Below are 23,771 nucleotides of genomic sequence, written 5' to 3'. Positions count from 1 at the left end.
TTTATAGAAAGCCCTTGCTTTTTAAAGAGATATACTCTTAGCAATGGTAAAATAAAATTTAAATAGACTGTGGCCTTCAAACCAAGTCATATCTGTATGTCTGTTTCCAAAGTCCCTAATGAAGTGGATGAAAGACCCTGGAAAATCTCCCCAGGCCGTGTTTTAATATATTGAATGTATATTAGGAAATACATGAATGTAACCTTATTTTCTAAATATTAGATTTCATAATTCTTTTTGAAAATATACAGTTAGAGTTCATTATCTTTGATATTTAATTATCATTCTAACTAGAGTAGAATACAATAGAGTAGACAGAATTTCTCACAGTAGCCTAGTTCTACGAAATGTTGGATTATTCTGAAGAGTAAAAAGGTATCATTTTTTATTTTAACATTAGAAACACAGGGCCTTTAGTACACTGATGGCATTGTCATATGATAGTGATGGAATTTATGTTTCTTTTGTTAATCCTGCCAGGTTGCAATGGCAGAGAGAACAGACTGTATAGATTTGATGGTTGGAATGGGCAGGGTTGTCTTTTAAATCCACTCAGCAGCACACAGAAGAAAATAATGAAGGTGCTTTCAGTGAAGAACAGTGGTCAGTAAGATTTTGTGGCTGTATGAAATAACATGTACCTTTTACATCACAGTAGTGAGGTGGAGGCTCAGAACATTAGAAGAGCATCTAATTTTGGTTAGTTAGCTCTCCATCATTTGGTATGGATCACAGTATCAGACAGAAGGATTAAATAGTTAAAGGACCTCTTTAGGATGAACCATTTCCTTTGATGGTTGAAAATATACTTTTTATGTTTAAAAACGCTTAAGAGACTACATAGAGAGTAGAGTGGAAATAATTGCTAAAATCTTTTTGGGAAAGCCATATTAAGTGTTGCTCTTCACATCCATTTTATTTCAGAACACGGAGACATAGAATCGTTTAGGCTGGAAAATACCTCTAACACCATCGAGTCCAGCTGTTAATTGCTGTTCATGAGTGTGAAGGAGCTGGTACAGACAAGACACGGGTATAGTTCATGATCTTTTCTCTGGGACTCCTGGGTTGCACCCACTTTTCCTCAATCCAAAGTTTCTCAAACAAATAAGAAGCAGTGCTGCTCCCACAGGTTATTGCAGTGCTCATTGCCAGCTATAAAGCTGAGTATTTGTTTATGCCTCATGATATTGATTTCAATGCATTTTTACTGAACAAGAACAATCCTTCTGTCTTTATTCCATATTATTTGTGGTCATAAAGAATTAGCTATGCAGCATGAACCTTTGATGCAGAAGAACTATGAAGGACATGGACAAAGGCCAAGAAATGATGGAAAGAACAGTTTGTTAAAACTGAAAAGACAAAGTTGGACACAATATTTAGGTTTTGTAAAACTACATTTCACTAAGTGTGTATGTTTGCTACACATATGTATCAGCTGGAATCAAGCAGTTTCAACATAAAGAGATTTCACAATATTACCCTGAAGCACTCTCTCTGTATATATATATGTATAGCAGCTCTCTCTGCCCTGTTAGACCTTGGTGTCAGCTGGGGCCAGACACACAAGAAGGAACCTCATGAAAGAAGCAAACAGTAATTCAGCCAGCAATGTGCAAAGCATGGTATACAGGAAGAAATAACTGAGTGCCTTGTATTTAGCAGTATGATGTTATAAAAGTAGACAAACCAACACCCATAAATTGTGCTGGTAAATCTAGATTAACATATGGAAATAGAATCTGATTTTTCAGCAGTGAGTACTCCCCATTTTCAAGAGGTTTTGTGTTGGATGTAGCCACATCATTAGCCACTTCTGATGTTGAGAAAAAAGATATTTTGAAAGCTTTTCCTAGGATTGATCAAATTCTCTCTGTTTAGAGTCTGAATCCTTTAATCCCTTTGCATTCTAATTTAACTCAGGTCATGAATTTCATTACTTTCTCTTAATCTTCAGCAAGCAACTTACTGTCAGCTACTGTGTACCACTAAGAAAACTGCAAAGGTATTTCTTTCAGATGGCAAGGCCACATAAAAAGCTCCCATTTCACTTTGAATGATTTCCTTTTCACTAAAAATGTGCTTCTACAAAAATGTACTGCCAAAATTATCAAAATGCCAGAGCCAAATTCTCCCACTAACTGCTTCAGCATGTTCACTACCTCATTTAGAATGAAGGATAACAAAGCCACTGAAGAATGGTTCATTTGCAGCTTAACAGTCTCTTTCTTGCCCTTTATATCCCATGTCAGCCTACAGCTCATGCATTCTGGAAACAAAGATTTCTCCCAATAAACATTTTATTTGAAAAAATATCCCCCAAAAAGTAACTGAAAATAGACAGTGGAGTGGGATACAAATATGCAGCTAGCAAGAATTTCTCTTGCTTCTTTCCAGTCCCATGAGATATTTTTCTCTCTCACGGAAGATATCAGTAGAATTCTATAAGCTATGAACACCTGTGACCTTGTAAAGCTTTGTTTATAGTACAGTAGAAAAATATTTTGACAATGGATGTTTTAGGATTTTAGCCAATCACCCCAAGGGGTGGCTGATCCTTTGACCAATTAGACTGTGAAGAAAAAAGTCTATAAAAGAGTTGTAAAATAATTAAAATAGATCAATCTTGCTGCACAATTCCTGCCTGCTGGATCTTCTCTTCTCCTCCCTACCACTGCAGGACAGTGATAGTGATAGTGGAGTAGTAAAAAAAAAAAACATATTGAGAACCAGTCTTTAGAAATTCTGGAATAAACCTTTTCACATTTTCACACCTCATCATTATTGCAAGATATTAATCTGTCCTGCACCAGAGGAAGCTTCTATTCTTTTTTTTTTTTTTTTTAACAGATGAAATTACACAATTTCAACCCAGTAGTTACCTCTCTTCATTCTTAAGGGACCCGCCAATTTTTGACTAGTCTGATCTTTTTGACAGTTGAGACATCTTTTACCTGCATTTTGGTTAGACATATAGATAAAATCTAGCTACCTACAGAGGGGACCCAAAACAAATGGGACAAATTAAACCGTCTTTTAAACAGTAACACCTGAAAACTGCTTTATAACTAAATCACTTTACCTTTTAGAAATATTAACATCATGCCATGAATGCCTCACAGTGTAAGATTTCACAGATGTTGTGGGTTGTTACTACTGCTATTCCAAACTTCGTGTCAGAAGTGAGAATAGTTTACACATGCTTTTGTTACTGAGAGAAGGTTACAGATATTGGCACGTGACCAAAGAGGAAGTAAAGAGATACCACAAACCAGCTTGAACTCTTCACACAGTAATCTGAAGAAATTACAAGTAGTGTACTGATTCCTTCTGTAAATGCATTTCTGGTGCAACCTGTATTAATAAACCAGTTCATAACCAGTTGTTAATAAAAATTATTTAGGCATTACATTCACAGATCAAGGCTGCTTTTTTCCTAGTGCTTGTGTGTAGCAAAAGATCTCAAGAAGTAACTGAACTACGTCTCTCTTGCTCTTGTTCCAAACTTTTATTGCTTACAATTTTCTTGTCTCACTTGTTCTTCCATCCTTCCCTCTTCCAGCAAGTTCTTTACCAAATCAGGGAAGTAAATGCTACTGGAACTGTTCTGCACAGTTTCAATGTAAACACCATGCAGAGATATAAAGACCAACATGTTTGGGGAAGAGGAGTCTTCTAACTACATCTTTCATGTTATAGGTAATTTCATGATGAATGAGTTTGGAAAATAGCCATGTGATAAAGAATACTCTTATATAATAAATATAAAATCCATGGAAACCAGATTTTGATTGAAACAGGAGAAAAGAGGGGATAGAAGTACCAGCAGCATAGGCTATTTTAGATCTTTCATTATTATTTCCATTATTATCTTTTCCAGTCACTGGCATGGACATTATTATTTGCACATATTGACATATCTATTTTTCTAATAATTCTAATTTGAAGGAGTCTGACCATTTTGTTAAATGACAGAATCATAGATTCACATAAGGGTTTGGTTCAGGAAGGACCATAAAGATGTCCTAGTTTCAACCCCATTCCCATGGGCAGGGACACCTTCCATTAGACAAGATTGCTCAAAGTCCCATCCAGCCTAGTCTTGAACACTGCCCAGGATGGGGCATCCACAACTTCTCTGGCCAACCTGTGCCAGTGCCTCACCACCCTCAGAACAGAAAATTCCTTCCTAATATGTAATCTAAACTTACCCTCTTTCTGTTTAAAGCCATTTCCCCTTGTGCTGTCACTACAGATCTTGGTAAAAAGTCTCTAGCTGTCTTTCTTCTTCACCCCATTTAAATAATGAAAAGATACAATGTGTTGTCCCTGGAGCCTTCTCTCCTCCAGACTGAACAACCTCAGCTCTCAGAATCACAGAGTCACAGAATCACCAGGTTGGAAGAGACCTCTAAGATCATCGAGTCCAACCCATGCCCTAACACCTCAACTGAAAGGTGGCACCAAATGCCACATCCAATCTTTTTTTTAAACTCACCATGGGATGGTGATTCCACCACCTCCCAGGGCAGACAATTCCAGAACTTCACCATTCTTTCCATGAAAAACTTTTTCTCTCTCTGCCTTTCTTCAACAAAAAAGGTGCTCCATCCCTCTGATCATTTCTGTGGTCCTCCTCTGACCCAAGGCCTTTCTTGTGCAAGGGACCTCAGAGCTTGATGCAGATAGGTGGGATCTCACCGGAGCAGAGCAGGGGGGGCAGGATCATCTCCCTCAGTTTTCTGGTCATGCTTCTGTTGACACAGCCCAGGATACACCTGGTTTTCTGGACTGTAAGTGAACACTGTCAACTTGTATCTAATTTTTCATCTAAAAAATCTAAATTAAGAGCTAAATTAAATCCGTAGTTATTTTATATTTTTATACTGCTAGGGTTTTAATATAACTTACTGAAAACAAAACAAATTAAAATACCTAGACCTTCTTTGAAATACCACACTAGCGTTCTCAAGTCCAGTAAATAAAATGACTCCTCCCAAGTTTGTGAGTGACCTGTATTTTTTAGTCTGTGCAGCTTCTAATGATCTTTAAAGAACATACTAATGCTTCGGATAAAAACCGATTAAAGATCACTGCTCAAATTATATGTTGTTACTGACTACCTTCTACAACAAAATCACAAAGAAAAAGAAACATCCCATGAGCTGCAATAAATGTTTACATAGCAACAAAGAGCCTTTGCTAGTGATCACCAAACAGTAAGTTGCCACCTGCTTGAGCCAAACGTGTCTTTTTCTTTCACTCCAAATAGTGTTCAGGCACTTAAAAGTCATGTGAGTAATAGAAATACTCAACTCACACTTAAGAGTAATTTATTTACTACTTACAAAACTAAAGAAGTACAAAGAACTTGCAGAACTGTGGATGGAACATTTTTCTAACAATGTGACTTAAATGTTGATGCAGTAAAATAAAGTGAATTCCATCCTCTTTCTGCAAGGGACTAAACCAGAATACTGAATTACTGACACATAAAAAAGTAAAATTCTACTTCTGTAAATATAATGAACATCAAGGTGTTTCTGCAGTTCATTTATTTACCAAAGAGACTAGATTTATTTCCTGTATACTATTTCATTGATTTTCTGTTTCAAGAGGAAAGAAACCCAAGATACCTGATATTGAGGCATAATTAAACAGACATTTTTAAAACAGCATATTAAGACAGTTCAAATATTAGTTCTCTTCCATTATTTTTGCACCTTTAACGCAAAGAGAAATAAACCCGTTCTTTCAATCAGAAATTTCTGTCACTCAAAACTACTAGAAGACAGATTAGCTGTGGAAATATGAAGCATGAATTTGTGGTGTGGTGTGAACTATTACGTTCAATATATATGTTAAGAACATGAGCAACTTGCTACTGCCAAGAAGAAGGTTGTAGAGTACCTCCAGTCTTAGTGGTAGAATAATTTTTTTTATTACTTTTCTGTACTTGCATTGAGATATACTGTCCCTAGTCCTTTTATTTCATTTATATCTCCCTTCCTAATACCTTCAAAGGCATGCCAAGTACTCACCTTGTGTGCATCCACCACAGGGAATGTGCACCGAAGGCAAGACTCTCAATACTCAGGGAGAGAGGCAGAGCATTCACATACATATCTTGGCAGCAGAATGGTGACCTTGAGTTCAGATGTTGGTTTGAAAGGCAGATAACTACAAACAGTCGAAGAAAACACAAACAACCTTGACAGATTGTCCATGGCTTCAGGCTAAACCAAAGCGAAAATGCTGAACACAGCATGATTTTGAATTAAACAATGGTTTCCTGCTAATCATGCGCAAAAGTGAATCTCACAGAAGATTTGCAAATCAAGACTACATTATGTGTTTGAAACGAAAGTCCAAGGCGGCTGAGGTGTGTGCAGGACCCCGTAATGGGACCTCCACAGTTTCTGACCCGGTTTCCGTGCCCCCACCGCCGCCCCACGGCCGTCGACCGGCAAAGAGCCGCTGTACTCTCACGCTGGAGCCCATTTTTAGCCTTTTTAAAGACAACTGTGAAGGCACTAGCCGCCGGCACGACCCGCAGACCCCGGAGAGCACTGCCCGGCGGCACCCTCACCGCCCGCCTCCCTGCCCCGACGGGGCGTGTGCGGCCCGGAGAGCCGGCAGCGACCGGGACACGGCTTGTGGAGAGACTTTCTGCGGTCAGAAACTCTCCGAAGCGCTTCAGGCGCCGGCAGCGGTGAAAGAGGAAGGGGCCGCGGCTGTCCCCGGCTCTGCGCCGCCGTCGGGGGCGGGGAGCGCCGGGGAGAACCGAAAGTGAAGGGAAGCGAGCGCCCGGCGGGGCATCCCCGGGGCTGCGGGAGGCGCAGCGCCGCTGCCCGGCGGGGACAGACCCGCGTGGGGGAGCGCGAATGCGCCACGCGGGTCCCCGCTCCCGGGCCGTGACTCCAGGGCGCTGCCGCCCAGCTGCCGATGCCCCGGGCGGGGCAGCTGCCGGCGATGCTGTGCTGCATGCCCGGCGTGGCTTTCGTCCCCGCTTTGCTCGTCAGCTGGTCCTCGGCCGCCTTCATCATCTCCTATGTGATCGCCGTGCTGGCAGGGCACATCGAGCCCCTCGTCCCCTACATCAGGTGAGGCGGGGGCGCTGGGGAGCGGCCGAGGTGCGGGACTTATGTGTGTGTGAGCATGGGCGATGTCCTGAGGGGCTTCCCGGAGCGAGTGGGGGGTCTCCAGGGGAGGAGATGCAGTGCGGATCCTCCCCGTGGCAGGGGGACACGCTGGGCACTCCCGGCACCCATCACACCTCTAGCACCTCTGAGAGCCACAGGACACTGAAGCCACAGACGCTGGAGACACGATGGAAAGGACATGAAAGTTTTCTGCTGCAGCCAAGGCAGGCCTGATCCTAGAAAAACTTTAGAATGACACGGTGGAAGTGTAATTTTGTGTAACTTCAGAACTAGGCCAAAGTGCACCAGATGATGACAGGACTCGAAGCCCTGTGATGGCTTTTGCAGTACACACATTCCCACAAACATGCATTTTTTGTATTTCGCTATAGAACCAATGGGTTTAAAAGACTTCCCAAGAGACACCTGGCATCTCTTTTCTACAACCTTAGTCATTTAACTGCAATTCTGTGTAAATCATTCTTTATGTGTGGCTTATGTTAACATTTAAATCTAAACTATGAAAATGTTAGTATTTATCTCTCAATAGATTAAAGGTTATCCAGAAATCCAAGAGTGTCTCTGATATACAGAAGATCTAAACAAGGTTTTAAAATATATCTTTCAAGGTACATCTAGACCTAATTCCTTGAAGGACTTTTTGGACATGCATAATTTCAGAAGACTGCTAACCTGATTGGCATAAACAAGAAAATTTGATTGAAAATTAGGGTTTGTCATCATAGGCAAGAGTAAATGACACCACAACCCACAAGACAGCTGAGCTTCATTCAAACTGAACCAGAGAAAGTCGGGCTTCTCGCTTATATTAGCAAAACTTTTTAAGACTCTCTGCACAAATCTGGAAAGCTCTTGGAAAGCCTTGTTCTTGTACTTGAACAAATACCCTACTGCTCATCCTTGATTACATACAAAACTTCACTGACACAAAAGTGCTTGTGATCAATGCAATTTATCCATTATTAACTAACAAAAAACATTTGAGATAACTGTACATGGTTTGTGTTCAGAAATATTTTGAGATCCTGTAGTAAGAAGTTTGACAAATTGCATTTCTTATGTTGAAGCCACGTCATAGAATAAAATATATGGGACAACAGGATGTGGGTTTTTTATGTATAGTTTTGTTTGCAGTTAAGTTTTTGACAGCCCAGGTATCTTAATTGTGTCATTCTTTCTAAAAGGAATAGGCCAAACCTTCAAGCCACAACTGTACAACTCTAATGAATGTATCACAGCTGCCATAGTTATATCAACTTAATGGAATAGCTCCCAGAAAACATCATTCTTATCCTTTAGCTATGGAATCACAATAAATGTCCACATACTCTAAAATAACCCAAACAAAACAAAGACGTAAGACGCTGCACCAGCGATTCCCACTCACATTTCAGGCCCTCTGTATTTACTAGTAAAGTATTTTAAAAGCCTTGTGTATATTACATCCTTTTAACACCACATTTGGACTAAGGATATACATTGCCTTTTGGTGAAGAATGCAACAATTCTAAAGGCAACTGGTCTAAGCAAAGCATAAGAACTTCATAGAATATGGACTTGGGAATACAAGGTTTCTTTCTAAGTACTCAGGCCAATAGTCACACCATAGTTCATATTCTTAATTTGCAGGTCATTGCTTTAGCCTAAGAATCTGAATCATGTGATTTAGTAAAACTAAGAGTGATTAAAAAGAGGAAGAATGTTGCAACATTTCAGTTGTGCAATATCTTAAAATGAACTATAAAAATTAAATAGAGCTCATATGGGGAAATTCCAGTTACATAAAGGAGAAGAATATTGACAAACTTTAGTTCAACATTTCTGTAATTCTTATATACATTCCCCAAGGACTCTGTGTATACCTTGAAGTAACATTAATTTTGTCTACCATGTAGCAGCTGTCACAGTGAGAGGCCACACCTATATTTGTCATTGAGGCTGCGCTAAGGTCTCATCAAGTAAACCATATAAATACATATAATACATACCCAGATAAAATGAATATAATTTTGTGTTTTCTAGCAGCTAAGTCCTAAAAGATGACAAGGTTGTGCCCAAATTAGTCCTGTTACTCCTACTACTCCAAATCCAAACCAATTTGCATGTGTTGGGGTGGCTGTTTCCTGGTTTGAATTCTCAGTGAAAGAGTAAAGGGAATTTTCCTGAAGGTATTTCCTACCAGTTCTCCTTGGGAGAAATCAGAATTCCTGTAGGTAGAATAGAATCTTCCTATTTTTAAAATCTGGGACTTCAGTTTGAAGAGAAATAGTTTATGATGGCTCTGAAGAAAATTCAATGATGAGTCTTTTAGCCCTAAAATATTTATTCCTTGTCTCCTTCACCTTCCTGTCTTTCCACTCTTCAGAAAACTGTTTATTTTTTAAATTCTACTGCATGAGATGGTGACACAAATGCTGCCATTTTCATACAGGGTTCCTCATCTTTTCCGTGGTGTCGAGCTCACCTATACACCAGCCCAAATAAGTGAGCACATTTTTGTTTCAAATATGCCATTGGCTTTTTTCTTTTTCATAAAAAGGAAGGGACTGTCACCAATACTTTTTTTGCTAATCTTTTTTTCCAAGGCAGCAGATTGAAGAAAAATTAATATGAACCCAAGTCTTCATTCAGCTTCAGGGATTTTTTAATGGAAAATACAACATTAAGAAGATTGTGACCTTAAAAGTCCAGTGTAGTACTTTGTAAATAGATTGTAGATGTGATACAGTATTCCTGGTATGAATTTTCTTTAAAGCATAATCTAAGACTGTTGAGTTTAAAAATCCATGACAACAAAAATCACCTATAAACCTTTAGCTTGAGAAAATCTTTTGTTAAAAAATGGAGTTCAGTGCAATTTCAGGTTATTTGGATTGCTCTTATGATGTGTTCCAAGAACTTCAAATGGCTTTCTATGTGTGTGCCAATTCCATTCTCTTCTCACCTAAAACCCTTCAATAGCTTTGAAGTGATTACAGTCCTGTACTTACCACAGAGCAGTTTCTGATTTGAGAAAGTCCTTGAAGGTTGTCTCAAGTGGCCCACTTTTTAAATGGACTCCTTTGTCATGTTAATGAAAACACTCCAGAAACAAAAGGAAAAGATGAAGTTCAAGATTTTAAAATGGGCTAAATGAAACATGAATTAACATTATTTTCAGGTGTGTCAAACAAACAAAAAAGACTTAATTTACTGTTTTCATCAATTTCACTATCAAAGTGAAACAAGATTAATACAGAGTACAAGCCGGAACAAGTCTTCTGAAAGCATTACAACAAGAAAATTCAGGTGAAAAGGAATTCCTAATGCATGAGAAGTTGTAAAAACTTGTGTAAAAGCCCAGTCCAAACTTTTGTGGTCTGAGAATTTGGAACCAACCTAGTAAAAATAAATATATGAATTTTCTCTATTTTTTTTATCAGCTTTTCATAGAAAAGGATCCTTCCTTTAACCTAAGCTTCCTCCTATTGTTGATAAACCATCTTAGCAACTTTTGTTACACAAATCCTTCTGTAACACAGAAAGGGTTGGAGAGCAAATATGAATTTCTAAAATAATCAAGTCATTTGGGATGGTCATACTCTTCTTTCCTGAACTTAACAAAATTGTCAAAATCCTTGAGAGTGATTGCTTAAGTAGAGAGTGCTTTCTCTTTTGGGTGTTGAGAACATTCATGCTGAGGTCATTTTGGCTGTACTCAGTGGTAGCTTCAGAATCTTAGCACTGAAACCTAATCCAGCCTCACTGCTGGGATAAGGAGTATTCATCTTCTTCAATTGCATAAAAAAAATCTCTAGCTAGTACCTACTTTTCCCATCATACACACAATCACAGAATCACTGTGATTCATCAAATGATTAGGTTGGAAAAGACCTCTGAGGTTACTATGACTGAACTTCATCGTCAACCAGACCATGGTACTAAGTCCAGGCTTTCCTTTACTCTTTCCAAAGACAGTGACTCCTCCATCTCTCTGGGCAGTCCATTCCAATGCCTAAACACCCTTTCTGTGAAGAAATTTTTCCTGACATCCAATTTAAATCTCCTCTGGCACAACTTGAGCCCATTTCCTCTTGTTCTATTGCTTGTTACCTAAGGGGGTGACCCCCACCTGGCTACAGCCTCCTTTCAGGTGGTTGTAGAGAGCAATAAGGTCACCCCTGACCCTCCTCTTCTCCAGACTAAACATTCCCAGCTCCCCCAGCTGCTCCTCTTCAGACTGGTGGTCCTGACCCTTCCCCGTTGCCCTTCTCTGGACACACTCCAGTCCCTCAATGTCTTGTAGTGAGCACCCCAAAGTGACAACAGCCCTTGAGGTGTGACCTCACGAGAGCCAAGAACAGAGTAACCATCACTGCCCTGGTCCTGCTGGCCACACTACTGCTGATCCAGGCCAGGATGCCACTGGCTGCCTTGGCCACCTGGGCACACCCTGGCTCATGTTCAGCTGCTGTCAGCCAGCCACCCCCAGGTTCTCTTCTGCTGGGCATCTTTCCAGCCACTGTTCCCCAGCCTGTAGCGCTGCCTGGCATTGTTGTGGCCAAAGAGTAGGACCCAGCACTTGGTCTTGCTGAACCTCCTACCACTGGTCTTGGCCCACCAATCCATTCTGTCCAGATCCCTCTGCAGAGCTTCCTACCCTCCAGCAGATTGACACTCCCACTCTAGGAGAAAGGTTTGTTCTCAGAATCTTTGCTCGGTTTCCACTAAACTTTGGCATTAGCTAAAACCCTTACATGTTTACATTTCTGACAGTAGAGTTCTTTGGGTGCCTCTGTTCAAACGCACTGTCCTGCCTCTTGGTGCTGCCCAGTAACAGGAAACTTAGCTCACACCCAAATTATGTAAAGATTCAAGAGCTAGATGTTTTCCATTGGCTTGACCAACAGAGCCAGATCAAACAGATATCAACTGGCCGTACATTAAAAGAAAAAATAGACATCAGAGAAGAAAAAGTAGTGCAAAGAGGTGACAATATCATAGTACTGTTCTTTCAACAGAGCACTCACCTTCTGTAGAAGAGCTCTGCTTGAGAGAGCTTGAGCCCCCGTTCTGCCAGGAGTATGTTCATTCAGTGAGGAAGGGGCATTTTTGGGGTGGGTGTTTGCCCATATGTAGGGAAAACAGGGAAAAGGATTCTATGGTGAAAGTGTTCCATTTTCCACACAACAAACATTTTGTATATATAACATTTTTCGTATATATATATATATATATGCATGCATATACATATGTATATAAATTCTGTAGATATTCTCACACTCGTGCTCCCCCTCTCTGTCCCAGTGAACTTCTAATTATCCCCTATAAGGGTGAAGTGTTCCATCAGAAGGGACTTGCAACACCTTGGAAATAGAGTACTCTTAAGCTGTATCTACATTAGTAAATAAAACAGTTGTTAGGAACACTCCAGGGCGTTGGAACAGAACTTCTCTCATAGGGTAAAGTCCTTTTAAGGAGGTTAAACCCAATTCTCTCACATCTTAAGATAGTGACTGCCATTAGATATATTTTACTCTATCACAGTTTTAATTCAGCAGATAAAAGAAACATAACTTCTAAAATATCATTTATGTAATCATGCCATTCCTGAGCAAAGTACAGGTCTGTCACATCTTTGCATATTGCACGCAGAAAAAAGAAGAAATACAGTTCAAAGAGTATGGTTTCAAAATATGCTTTCTTTTTGAAAAGAAAGATTCTCTACTACAAATGGAGGCTAAGTGTGCAGCAGCAGATGCCTTGCACACACAGCAGCAGTTCACACAAGTTATATTTCTCTTGGGATTTCAATTGTAAGTCTCATTTATGTTTCACAGGTCTCAATTAACTTTTAATTTCTCTCTCTTCCTGCTTTAGCGACACTGGAACTAAACCTCCAGAGAGTGGTGTCTTCGGTTTTATGATTAATATTTCAGCCCTTTTAGGTATGTATAAGCTATTTGGGTTGACCAGAATGAAGAAATGAGAATTAGTGAAAGCTGCCTGCTTAAACTGCAGAAATGTATTCAGTATTCTGCAGAAAAACTACTCCACAGCCAAATGGCAGTATCAGGTAGATGTAAGTGATACCTGGAGAGTCAGGTCCTTAGGAGCAGTTAGTGCAGGCTTAGAGGCACTTGTGTCTCTTCAGAGCACCTCATCAGTGCAAAGTAGTCAACATGCTGGAAATAAAAGTGGAACAAAGATAGCATAATCACTCTGCAAAAGCTCTGATGTAGGGGAACTTTAGGTTCTAAAATGCTGCAGCAAAGGGAAGAACAGTGTTGAAGGAGCACCTGGTTTTCTCCGCAATGTGCCTACCTCTCTACAAAATGGCTGATGTGAGGCAGGAAGTTTGGCATTTTCTATAAACTTGTAGAGGATGGAGGATCAAGAGCTGTGTACCTCTGTATACATGCAGTATTATGGCATTAAGGCAAAGTCAAAATCATATATTTTACCTTTTCTAAGGGCCTCATTCAGTCACACTATCTTGGTGTGTTTCATGTAACCTCATAGTGCCTGGGCAAAGTTACCCGATTAATTTTTCCAATTGTAGATAGATTGAAACCACGTTCTGTGTTATGGAACCGTGGAATCCAGTCTACAGCATATTATAAACTGAATGATTTCCTAATTCAGTACAGATGTTTGTCAGGAGTGAACTGCATATTAAGGACATGCATGTGGTGACTCTGCAAAAAGGAATTAATTCTTCAGACCATCCATTATAAGGAGATGTAGTTCTGGTACAAGACTGCATCTCAGAGCAGAATTAAACCTCCCACTTGTAGCTTATGGTTCTTATCTCCCTGTAACATCTGTTCCTAATGTGGAATGGCAATGCCTCTGTGCCAAAAACACACAGGAGAATGGGATTTAAATTAGTGTTTTCCTTGAACTGATGTGCAGTTAGTTGTAGATAGCAATAATGTGCAATTTTAAGAGGAAGATAATGTTTAAGTTCTACCTGAAAGTTCAGCTGAAAATCACTACCTTTCTTCTTCATTCCAGTAGAGGTAAAGGTAATATTATTTACTGTATTATGCTTATAATTTTTCTGCATGTCATATGTTACAGGAAAAGGTGTTAAAATGTAAGCAATATATGACATTGAACATAACATATTTTTTTGTTTTTTCAGCTGCAATTACAATGTACATCAGATATTTATTAACAGAGAAGCAAAATGAGACATCACACTTTGTTAGGTCTTCATGCAATATGTTTACATTATGTATTGGATTGATGGGCTGCACTGGAATGGGCATAGTTGCAACTTTTCAGGTATGATCATAAATTTCATAACAGAAATGAAAATTTTTACCATTAAAAATTTCAACTAGATAACAGTGATTAACATTATCCCCATGTGGATACTTGGAAAATGGAGTAAGAATTTCTTGTGCTTGCCTTTTTTCATTAGCTTTACAGTGACAGATTTGTTTCCCTATACACGAGAATTTTTGCTTAGGCAGTTATGCCATTAAGGGGTTTTCTGTATGCTTGTCTTGTAACAGGTCTGTACTATATGGATTTTTTTGCTGGAAAATTTTTACTATGAAGATTTGACTGTAAAAAACCTTGCTATTCCAAGTTTAGTTTGCTTATAATCAAGCAGGGCAGAATAAATCAGACTACCAAAAGCATCTGCATTTTTGACTGAATGATGGCACACTCACTAGCAGCATTTTCTACAGAATAAAGTAATCTTATCTGATGGGTTAGAACACTGAGCACAGTATCAGCCTGTTCTTTTGAGTCTGTAGGAGATGGCATAACATGTTAAATCTTTTGATAGAGACATGTAGAACTACTGCTTACTTTGCCAGGAAGGGTTAGGCATCTCATTACAAATCGAAGTCCACCCCTCAGTGTCTGAAAGAAAATTCAGTAGACAGAAAAAATACTGAAACAGATTATTCATTTTACCTTTTCTAGTGAGGAAGTGTATAACAGGGTAGATTCTGACACAAGTATTAGGACAATTGCACTGAAAGCTTCAGCCTAGAATCAAGTTAAATTTAATTGGCAGGCGGCTTGAGATATTGCCTTAAAATCTGTGGAAACAGCTACATTATTTATTTTAAAGGATGGTCTAACTTGGAAGATTTTGTTAAATATTATTGTGCTCATATAGTGACATGATAACATACAGAGAAAATGAAAATAAAGATTGTCAAGGCTTCAGCAGCCAGTACAGTTTTACATGTAATGGACATGGTATTTTCAGATTAAAAAACCCTCTGCCTTAGGATAATACTTGCCCTTTTTAGCTTTGCATCCAGGCAGTGTGTGTGGATTGCAAACACCACAGGTACTGCAGTCTATTCTAATCACACTATTTCACTTTTAAGTATCTGTGTTCTTATTGGTAAGATTTATATGTGGCACAAAAAAGAGCTGGATGATGCCTGACTGAAAGAGAAAACAAACTTGGCTTCAACAAGGAAAAGACAAATCAGGAATGCAAAATAATTTGTGAGAGTCAGGGAAGCAGAAACTTTGATCCTAACGTTTCCAAAGGAGTTCCTTGACAGTTATAACACTGGTTCTTATCTAATCTCTGTTGTGTCTCATTGCCATTTATTGTCCATAAACTCCTTCCTCACCTAATTTCTATTTCCCCTGCTTTGACCCTGCTTTCCATGTTAAATGCAGTTTGTAGAAAGGGTTCTGAGCATGATAAAGATCTTATCTAGCTAAGCATCTGATCCAGCAGATTTTCGAGCATGCTTAATTGCCCAGGAAGCTGGAAATGGTGTCTTGCAAGCCTTCACTCTTTTCACTGTATATGTACAACTAGTGAGCAGTTGTACAGTAGTGCTACATTCCTATCCCCATTTGCCAATAGAATAACCGAGACATGAAGAGGATGTGAGATTTGCTCAAGGTCAGGTGACTGTTTCAGGTCAGGAGAGCAAAGCAAAGCTGGAATTAGAAATTGTTTCCTTAGTGTTCAGTCTAGTTCCTCTAATCAGTATGTCATGCAGAAGATTTGCATTCATGCGCACTACCTGCTAGTTTCTTCAGATAGCAGCAGCTAACCATTGTGCTGATTCTCTTTCCAGGAGCTGGCTGTTCCCAGTGTCCATGACATAGGAGCTTTGGTGGCATTTGGCTCGGGTGTTGTATACATTACACTTCAGTCCATAATCTCTTACAAGTCCTGCCCACGATGGAACACTTACTTTGTGTGTCACATAAGGATGGCCATATCTGTAATATCATGCATTGCTTTCATTCCCAGTATCCTTTATGGTGTGTCCCATGGTTTTCCCTTTCTGTGTTCATGGTTTTCCTTTTAAGTTAAATCACTGATGATAAAGAATAAAAATGAGGTCACACTCCTTACTTAGGGCTCTCTAATATATATAATATAGCACATTGAGACACCATTCATAGCATAAAGATGAGTTTTGGGGGCTTCTGAAAAGCTTTATCTCTTAATTCAGTGGTATATTTAAAAACAATGCCCCAGTGTTCTTCACAGAATCATACACTAGTGAAGCTAGAGCAACTTTCCCACCTCTTTCACTTGAAGGGGAGCAGGGAGGAAGGCCTGAAAAAGGGAGCCACTGCTTCTACAGTGAACCAAACATACAGAAGTTAAAAATACAGTTGGCAAACAAGCCTAAGAAGATGAGTTTTATCATGCTGCTTGGTGCTTGGCCTCAACAGTCACCTCCCTTAAAGTCACACTGCACAACTTCCTGGCTTTTCCCTTGGCATGCTAGAATTAGAGTCTTCTCACTGATTTTATTGGCCTTGGGTGATCTGCCAGTGTTGAAAACTGATAGTGGCAGCTCATCACATGAGTCAGCCAGCTCCAGCCTGCTTTTGGTTTCAGTAGCTGTGAAAGGGCTTTGAAAGAGGCCCTCAGTCTCGAGAGGAAGTTGTACAAACAGACCAAGGCACCTATTGTGCACCACTGGGAACCAACGGTTCCACTTCCAGCAGTGCAGGACTCTGCTCCCACAGTTCTTGATCACAAATCTCACCTAAGTTTTGGAGTGTCTCCCTTACTGTCTATACTCTGAAAGAACCCACAGAAACCTTCATTTGTGCAGAAATGTGTTTTGATTGCTGCTACCACCTACCTTGTAATAATGTGTTTCATTTACTTGTTTTCTAAATACTTTGATTTGATATTCTGGTTGTTTAGGATCTCCTTTGCTACAGAAGGGAAGAAGGGGGTTTTTTTGTAAGCAGACATTTTCACTTTTACTCACTAATATTCTATAGTTTCCTTTACACTGTTTTTCCCAGTGATTGTGTTCGCTTCAAAAATTTCCATGACAAAAATTGATTGGACCCCAGGTGAAAAGGTAAAATCTTATTAGGCAGCCAAATTACCTTGTATCGTATTATTTGGGGAACGCTGTTATATTGATCTTAAAGCATTGCAAACACGTCAGAGACTTCAAACAGTACATTATCATGAACAGATTTGTGCAATGCTGGTTTCCAGTTACATCTTCACTAGAAAGATGTCTGTGGTGTGGGTAAGAAAATTGGTCACGGATGATCAGTCTTCAAAGAGTTAGACTTTCGCTTTAACGAAGAATTGCAACTTTCCCATAGAAAAAGACTACAGAAAAGAAATATTCTGGAAATTAGTTGTTCTACTTCCTTTTATAGTCAATTTTCTTGCAAATGAACTTTTCACATGAAACAAAAGTGGACCAATTTGATTCTGTAGTTTTTGAGGTTTTTTAAAACATTGGTTTTCTCAGCTTTTTCACCCTTCTTTATTAAAGTCTTTGCTACTGTCATAAATATTTGCATCTGACCTAAGGCATACTAAAGGGGTATCTGAGTTGATTTCAGTGTTTTCAGAATGACAACTACAAAAACTAATTTTTCTTTTTGGACCAACTTTGAACTTTCTTTTTGGACAAACTTACCTCTTGAAGGGAGGTATGCAAAAACCAGGTTAAATAATGCAGACAGTGCATCCTGCTTGAAGAGCTTAATAAAAGCACACTTAGAAAATGTACTTCAACAAAGCAGTGGCAAGGCAACTGTAGATAAATCTTTGCAAATTAGACAATCTTAGTAATATCTTCAGGGATTTTGTGGGGTTTTTTGAGATGCAAGGATGAAAAAATTGTTTTTTACTGAAACAGATGGCCTATTTGTTGATGGCATGCTAAGAAACATTTTGCATTCTGTTTGTGTCTTATGACATAGGTTTTCTATGATAGTCTTAACAACAAAAGTCTTGTCAGGACTTTTTGGTCATAAAGGGTCATAAAGGGTAGCCCTCTATTTCAAAACAGGATGAGAATTTTCTCAGTATTACTGCGCTCAGTGGCTCTGAATGAAAGCTTGGAACATGGGCACTTTGGTAATGTTAACACAAGAACTCAATGTTTTCACATTCATATTATATTCAAGCTTTGTTTTGATACTGTGCTAATCGTAGTTTTCTTGTACTGCCTCTAATGTTACTGCACAAGACTTAATGCAACACATGCAACCTTGATAAATATACTCACCACTCTGTAAAAACAAAATGTGAATTGACTTTTATACAACAGAGTATTGGGATGATGAGTCATAAATCTTACAGTACTTGTTGAATTTACAGAAGGAAATGTCTGTATCATTCCACACTTACTTTGTTTAGCTGTTTTATCTGAAAATTTGTTTTATGTCTCACTCCATCAGGATTATACTTACCACTTTATGAGTGCAATCTGTGAATGGACGGTGGCCTTTGGTTTCATCTTCTTCTTTTTAACATTCATTAGAGATTTTCAGGTTAGTATCTACATATTTTAGCAGTGACTAAGTGCTATGAATTGTATAACAACAAATGCAATAGAAAATTACCATTCTTTACCTCAGATAGATGCATCAAAGTTATACAGAAACACATTTTACCAATCGCAGAACTGATTTCTGTTTACATAATGAATATTCTCCCCCTTGATTTCAAAATCTAAAATTCAGTTTGATAGTTCAATGTGTCTTTTCTTGGAAATTAAAAGCAGTCAATTAATATGTTCTTATTTACTAATCTTTTTATAGAAAGAGGCCCTCTAAAAGTGACATAATAACAAAATAAATGATGCAACTAAAACTGCATTTCTTTCTACCTGAGGGATTTTATATAATAATCCAAAGCATTTCAACCATTGATGTTTCCTTTCTTTTTAAAAACTACACATTTTGCTATATGTTTCCCACAGTGTACAGATTATGAAATAATTTTTGGAAAAGTATTGACACAAAAGCCTTCTGGTTTGGGTAGCTGGATTCAGAGTTAACATATATTTTTCTAACCAATAGCAAACATTTCTATGTCTGTTTAGTTTTGACTTAGTACTGAATAGACCATGGCTGTAGGACTTTTCCTTAATTAAAAAAAAATAAATTAAAAAAGAATAGAGTTTAAAAAGCTAGGTTCAGAAGTAAAAAAACCTTTTGGAAAACAAGGTAGTTGTTCAAAATTACTCAACACACGATCTTAAAGGTATATAATTGCCTTCTAAAACTGACAGAATTATTGAAGTACCTTTCAGAAACGTATGCATCATTTAATGCGTCATTTTTGGAGGGAGGTATTTATTGCTAATCCATCACTCTCTGATGTGTGTGCATATGATTGCATCTTTTATCAAAGCTCAGACTCTTTCCTTGGCGTTAGAGATTTGCCAGACAATGCAGTAGCTCTCAGAATATTTACCAACAATCCTTAGTTGATAATTCTCCTCCATTGAAAGGAGAATTCATTCAAACATTGAAAGTTTAACTAAATATAAATATTGTGAATGTAACAAATAAGAGAAAGTGATGCAATTAAACAAAATGGAAACGCAGACAGTTTAAATTACAGGCTATAAAATAGCACGAGATCCAATGTTAACATCTCACAATGACAGAAAGAATTTTTTAGATTCTACCCTCTTTTTGTCCTAACCAGTGCTCAGAGAAAACCAAACTATTAATTCAGTAAAAACCCCCTGCCATACTCCAAGAAAAATAAGATTTTTTTTTTTTTAATTTTCCACAGTATTTATTTCATTTTAACATATTTTTATTTTGGTTTGTCTCATCTCCTTGTACTTTATATCGCAGAACTGTAAAATTAGCTTACCTTAAGCTGGTCTTGCTTTATTTTTCTTTTAGGGATTTTCTTTAAGGATATCAACAGAAATACATGAAGACTGCTGATAGTGAAAAAAACAATATTTTATATCTATGAATATTCTAGGTTTCTTTTGACTTACAGAAAATGTGGCAGAGGGACAGGGATTGATAAGGTTGTATGGAGAACCCATGCCATTAACTCTGCAACAGCAACCACTAAAAGATTTTAAAATCTCACAGCAAAGTTCCTGCTACCTTTTTGCAACATTTTGTGATTTTAAAAGGTTTGGTACATTAAAAATACTGTAATAAAAGCAATATCTAAAAGCACTGGAAAATCATTCAAGGACTTGATCTCCTCAGCTCTTCCATTTTGGACATATCTGTACTTTTTCATTTGCTGTAGTGTGATTAATAGCATTAGTTTTAAACTTGAGAATGTACATTTTGCAAAGAGGGAAGTGTAAAGGCAACGGAAATCACTAGGACTGAATTCCTACTGTTAAGTTGCAAGGGCTGTAGAGGATGGTGAGAGCAAGAATGGGCATCTTTGTTTCAAGACCAGAAATTTGAACTTAGTAGGTGGTAACACTATGCATATTTCTGATACTGGGCACTATAATGCAAATGCAAATCCTGAAAGAAATTTAAACTATATTGCTTGGAAAATGTTATCTAATCATTACTCCAATACATGTTGTAAAAATCCACCCCTTTTTTCCTTTTATGCACTGATGGTCATAGGAAACATAAAACAGAAGGGAGAATAGAAAGTAAATTACATTCAAGTGTTATGTATTAAAGAGAAATCTTACTGCAATTTGGTTAATATATAGCAGAATTTTCCAGCCTGTATTTTAATCTAGAATGGAGTGAAGAAGGTCTCAAAAAAAGTCTTTGGGAATGAATGGAAAATAAGAAGAGGCACCAGCAGTTTTCAGTTGTTTATATATATATCTTTTTTATATATAAAACTGAATTAAAAAACAAACCTGGAGAGCATCTGTAGTGAAGATATTTGCTGCTGTAGTTACTTCTGTGATGAAAGACTTGGAAAGGAACTAATTGAGAAGTCAGATGTTACAAGTATCTGCAGGCAAAAGGTTCTTTCATGGACTGATTCACCACCTCCATTCAGTGCATTAACCTCTTGGTTGTCAATTAAGTACTCTGCAAATTACATTTTCCATACTATCACAGTTTATGCAGAAATATTGATGATTTTCAGTTGCTAATATCCACAAGATAAAACTAATGTGTGTTTTGGGAAGCGATGTCATCTGTTGATATTTCTTTTAATGTGTATTTTAAACTGTAATAAATTTAGCTGTTTCACAACTTAAAGAGTTGATGTTTTCTTTATAAGTTCTTCCAGATAAAAACAGTAGAAGTGTTTTTCACTGGTAGATTTGCTTTCCATAGTACCCAGGTTATCTTGCAGAGGTTCATAGCTACAACCAAGTTAAAAATCAAATCTAGGACAGACTACGTGAAGGACCTATGTCTTGCTGATTTGGTGTCCTGTAAGGGACACACATTGATTCAAGTAAAGATCATAAAGAAAATGTATACCAACCACAAAAAGTGACATCATATTATTTTCAAGGCCCTGTTAAGAAAAGACCATATTTCTTAGTGCATTGTGTACTATTCTTTTACTGCTTTTCATTCTTAGCTTTCATAAACGAAAGTATAAGAAGCTTGAAGTTGTTATTTCAAATGATAGCCAACCTTTACAGTGCTTACAGTATCCTAAAGGGAAGAAAAAAATTTTAGAGAAAGTGGCTGAATCAAGATCACCTTGTTCCCTGAAGTCAACATGTAAATTCAAGCACTGAATGAAATCCTTCCCATTTTTCTGAGCTTTATCGTGATACATTTTAATATGAGTTATATTTATGACCAAAAGAATGCACCAAGAGTGCACCTTTTATTAAACCTGTTACGTCTAAGACCTCAACATGCATTGACATGCAGATAGAGGCAATGGATTATTACCTTTTTATTTGTGCAGTGAACAACTATTGAAAACACTTTGGTTATTCTTTGGCTCCAGGTAGATTTTCAGTCAACAACTTAACTATTTTGTTCAGTTAAAATGTGAGTTGACAAATTGCAAGCAATTCCCAAAATAATATTCCAGCAAGTTGTAATTTATCTGTGGCTGACTCTTGTTAAGTACTGCACTTTAATTTTTCACAAGCAAGTGATCTCTAGAGGTTAGCACAGATAATGTCACAGCACATTTCTGTTGCTTTGCTACAGGTCCTTTTTTCTATATTTTCATATTTCTTAGCAACAAGAAATAGGTATTTTTTTTCTTGGTAGCAGTGCTAGAAATATTTTCATCATCTACTCTGAATGATGTTCTCTATTTGTCAGCCCATCAGGAGTGATTGAGAAATTCCTTTTGCATAAACTACAGTAAGTCACATGATAGTTGCTGTTATTTTTAGTGGTTATGCTAAATCATTCTTCTGCTTCCAAAAGTGAAAAATCTCATTTTTCTAGGTTGTGCAGCTTGATCTGCTGCTGAAATACCACTGTTGTGGTCTCTGTCACCGTTCCAGATCATGTAAGGATGAAACTCCATTAACTCAAAATACCTAAAACCCCCTTTGTCTTAGGCCACTGTTACTTGCACTGCTTTTACTGCCAATGTGCACTGAGCCTGTGATGACCTTATCATTGGCTTTTCTCATAAGGCATTCTAAACTTTAATTTCTGGTCTGCTCAGTTTGCATACGGCCTTACCTGAGACAGCAGCATATGTTTGACAGCAGTACAATAATCTTGATGGCAAGGGATTTATTGCTTGCTCTTAATACTGGAAAAGTACTGCAAAACTTCCAAGAAGATTAGAGGGATTATGGTAACACGTCAGTGAATTTTGGACATTCCAGTATGAAGTTTGTAAAGGTGTTCAGGAGCTTGGTATTTTAAACTCCTCTGTAAATGCATTCTTAGTCTCAATATTGACCACATTTTCACAAGCCTTCAGGCTTTAGAGCGTCTGCTTGAAGACTGCAGAGTCTGGGGTTGGTTCCCAACAGTTTACAATGTCCACTGGAAACATTCTCTCTGGAAGAGGCTGGAAGAGCTGCTCTCCTCCAAGAAACAGTGCAAGGCAGCGTGGTGCTTGTACTATAAGAAGAGATAATGTTTGGTTCCTTGGAAGATGAGCTAATGTCCATTTATTTGGAAGAAACGTGGGGAAGTAGCAATAGGCTTTAATTTATAAGTTCTCTGTAGCTTTGACTAAAAACTGTCACAGCTGGGTCTGTGTTTCACTGCATCTGTGTGTGTGCCAGTGCCCATATGGTCACACATGCAGACACAAACAGTACTGGCATGATGAGGCCTGGCAGTGGTCAAAGTCCTGCATGTTGCTGCAATACACAGAAATAATAATACATACTGTATTTTATAAACAACAGCAGTGATTTAATGAGCTTTGGCTGTATTTTGGATGGGTACTGTAATGCAGAAAGAGCATTTCTCTCATTTTAAGGAGAAAATAGGCAA

General features: G+C 38.2%; 1 protein-coding gene across 1 annotated transcript; it reads left to right on the top strand.

Moving 5' to 3' along the window:
- The first annotated feature begins 6,846 nt into the window (after positions 1-6,846).
- On the top strand, positions 6,847-21,590 carry DRAM1 (DNA damage regulated autophagy modulator 1). The gene is made up of 7 exons (XM_010410448.4): positions 6,847-7,106; positions 13,026-13,093; positions 14,293-14,435; positions 16,220-16,397; positions 17,418-17,476; positions 18,822-18,914; positions 20,286-21,590. Exons 1-7 carry the CDS (start codon positions 6,949-6,951, stop codon positions 20,328-20,330), a joined length of 744 nt encoding a protein of 247 aa, XP_010408750.1. The 5' UTR covers positions 6,847-6,948; the 3' UTR covers positions 20,331-21,590.
- The last annotated feature ends 2,181 nt before the right edge of the window (positions 21,591-23,771 follow it).

This window comes from Corvus cornix, chromosome 1A (assembly GCF_000738735.6).
Source record: "Corvus cornix cornix isolate S_Up_H32 chromosome 1A, ASM73873v5, whole genome shotgun sequence".
Classification (NCBI taxonomy): Eukaryota; Metazoa; Chordata; class Aves; order Passeriformes; family Corvidae; genus Corvus; species Corvus cornix.
Note: the sequence above shows the minus strand (reverse complement) of the source record. Positions and strands in the feature narration are given on the sequence as shown.

What these genes read in the sequence shown, in the direction of transcription:
- DRAM1 (XM_010410448.4), top strand. Translation starts at nt 6,949, where the DNA reads ATGCCCCGGGCGGGGCAGCTGCCGGCGATGCTGTGCTGCATGCCCGGC. An exon ending in TAATATTTCAGCCCTTTTAG is followed by an intron (nt 13,094 to 14,292) that starts GTATGTATAAGC and finishes TTGTTTTTTCAG; the next exon opens with CTGCAATTACAATGTACATC. An exon ending in ATGCATTGCTTTCATTCCCA is followed by an intron (nt 16,398 to 17,417) that starts GTATCCTTTATG and finishes TGTTTTTCCCAG; the next exon opens with TGATTGTGTTCGCTTCAAAA.